Source organism: Tachysurus fulvidraco, chromosome 18 (genome assembly GCF_022655615.1).
Source record: "Tachysurus fulvidraco isolate hzauxx_2018 chromosome 18, HZAU_PFXX_2.0, whole genome shotgun sequence".
NCBI lineage: Eukaryota > Metazoa > Chordata > Actinopteri > Siluriformes > Bagridae > Tachysurus > Tachysurus fulvidraco.
Genome location: NC_062535.1, coordinates 979448 through 981947, shown reverse-complemented (window position 1 = coordinate 981947; position 2500 = coordinate 979448). Strand labels below are relative to the sequence as shown.

Genomic DNA, 2500 nt, shown 5'->3' with positions numbered 1-2500 from the left:
TTCTCCATCACAACCTGCGTTTATACAGATTACACAGAGCCGCACGTACACGTCGGATTCGCCGCGTTTGGATGCCGATATAGGTTCACAAAGCCATGAGCATTAACAGTAAAGTAACATCCACCATTGTTGTTGTTGTGTTTGTGTTTGTCGCTGCTGCGCTAACATCGCTGTGTAACGTGACACGTATACAGTGACGTCACACTCGGCTCTGTGACGCGCTCTAACCGATGGAAAGGCAAACCGGTTCTTAGAAGGTTCTCCAGTGGAACCAACTCTGAACCAGGACGAGCGCGAGCTCTGAGCCAGCACCCGGTTCTTTTTGGTGGAAAAGTGGTACTAGATATTAATATTTCAGAAGCAGTGCGTAAAAAAATGGATAAAATCCTCCGTCACTGCTGTTGTCCTACATCAGCCCGGGCCAGAGGTGTCAGAATCAGTGCTGAGGTGCATTAAAGCTTTATTATTCCTCACTTACACACTTAATGGGTTTTTTTTTTGCTTTAATCCACACATCTGCACCACGTCAATGTAAATAAGAAAAAAAAAAACCAGCCTTCTTACTCCTTACTTCTTGAGGTGTATTTTGTGTTTGGGTTCTCGAGCTGTGGCAGGAATATTGCAGTGATCTTCTGTCACAACACTGCATGGGATGAACCCTGAGCTGTCTGTTATCAAAACAAGCACAGCTTGCCGAGTGTCAGAAACAATTAGACAGGTCTGATTACCGCTGGCAAAAGAGAGACACACGTGATTGGATTTATGCACAGCACCTGGCAACCGCGACAATCCAATACGCGTGCCTTAAATATTTGAAACAATTCAAATGATTTATACGATGTATGAATATGAATTCAGAAGCGAATCACACGCCGAACGCATTTCTTCTTTCCCTGCCACCGATTTGCATGCAAGCAAAAGTTTTTTCTGTATTTACTCAGCATTATAATCACAGAAAAGCAGACACGGTGCCACACTCAATACACTGTGAAGAGATTCTTTGTGCCGAGTATAATCGGTCCATGGGATCACGTCATCTACTAGTTCCCACGTCATGAGATATTTCTAGGTAAAGTACTTTCTGTACCTGCGTAATGCACTTGCAGGAACCTCCGGTTTCTCCGCTTGACCCGAGCAGCTAACCGTTCCGTCCGGGATGCGTCCTTGCTCTCGGAACATGGCAGCGGCAGCGTGACTGAAAATTCCCACCGCGTCCCTCACACGGGTTTCCAAAGGATAGTCCCACTCGTCGTATGCGATGGAAATCATTCCCGGGGGAAAGGCTTCGGGCGTACGTGCAGGGTTGCCGGACGTAAGACTGGGGACGATCCACACGAAGCCGGCACCGATCAGCCCGAGTGACCGGGCCTCGGACAGCACCAGTTCGGCCTCATCCTTTGAGCAGTAGAGCAGGATGACAGGTGACTGGATGCGCTTGAGCTGCACGTGTGCTTTGTCCTCAGGCTCGCCAACGCCGTCTAGAGTCACTACGCTCTGGAGATCCCAGCGCACGAAACTGTGCTCCACTGTCACACGAATAGTCGCCAAAAACTCCTGGTGACCAGGGAACCGGGTGGTCACCACGGAGAAGACATGCCAGTCGTACTCCTCCATCACAGCCAGCATGAGCAGCGCTTCCTGATGGAGTGAGGCACTGAACTGGAAGAAAGAGGAGCTGGTGTCCTGTGGAGGAGAAAAGAAAGAAGGAAAATTATTGGACACTGGATGTTACATGGATGTGTTTTAAAACCCCACCAGAGCATTTAATCTTTTTCTAACATCATTTGGACAAATTTCACTCTTTTTTGTGTGTTTTTATTCTTCCGCCACTTTTTCAGTAGTATATAAATAAATAAATAAATAAATAACTGACAGTGACTTTTTATGTGTCTAATGTTAGCTACATCGAGCGAGGAACGAAACCCTGCAACCCGTCCGCTGGAGATCAGGTGAGATCAAGGGGAGGTGGGCGAAGCTTCCAGGTGTCAGTTAATATCGGAGACGCGTGTGCAACAGTGCATCGCTGCAGAGCTGAACATTTTATTGTGGAAAAAAAAGACTTTTATTTTTTGGAATGTTTCGAGTAATAACTGCTATACAAATGTTAGTGGGTCCAGTAATATAATCTCATAGAGAATAGTGACAGTGGGATATTGTGTAAAGACGAGAGAGAGAGAGAGAGAGAGAGAGAGAGAGAGAGAGAGAGAGAGAGACAGAGACCTGAGCCTGGAGCACTGCTGCAGTCACCAGCAGAGTTACTTTAGAGTAATGACTGCGTCTTTAAAAGGTGACAGAATTATGGTGTGAAACACAGAGTCGTTTATGTGCTCCAAAACTCATTCAGCTCATGAATAGCTGCACACAGGTACACACTGTCTCACATACACACTGTCTCACATACACACCGTCTCACATACACACCGTCTCCTGATACACATACACACCATCTCACATACACACCGTCTCACATACACACCGTCTCACATACACACCGTCTCTC

General features: G+C 46.7%; 1 protein-coding gene across 1 annotated transcript in view; it reads right to left on the bottom strand.

The window, feature by feature from the left end:
- Positions 1-2500, bottom strand: part of grin2ab (glutamate receptor, ionotropic, N-methyl D-aspartate 2A, b) — a 98482-nt gene that overhangs the window by 24602 nt on the left and 71380 nt on the right. Inside the window, exon 3 of the mRNA XM_047802732.1 lies at positions 1088-1683. Coding sequence (XP_047658688.1) covers positions 1088-1683 — 596 coding nt within the window. The remainder of the gene's footprint in view (positions 1-1087; positions 1684-2500) is intronic.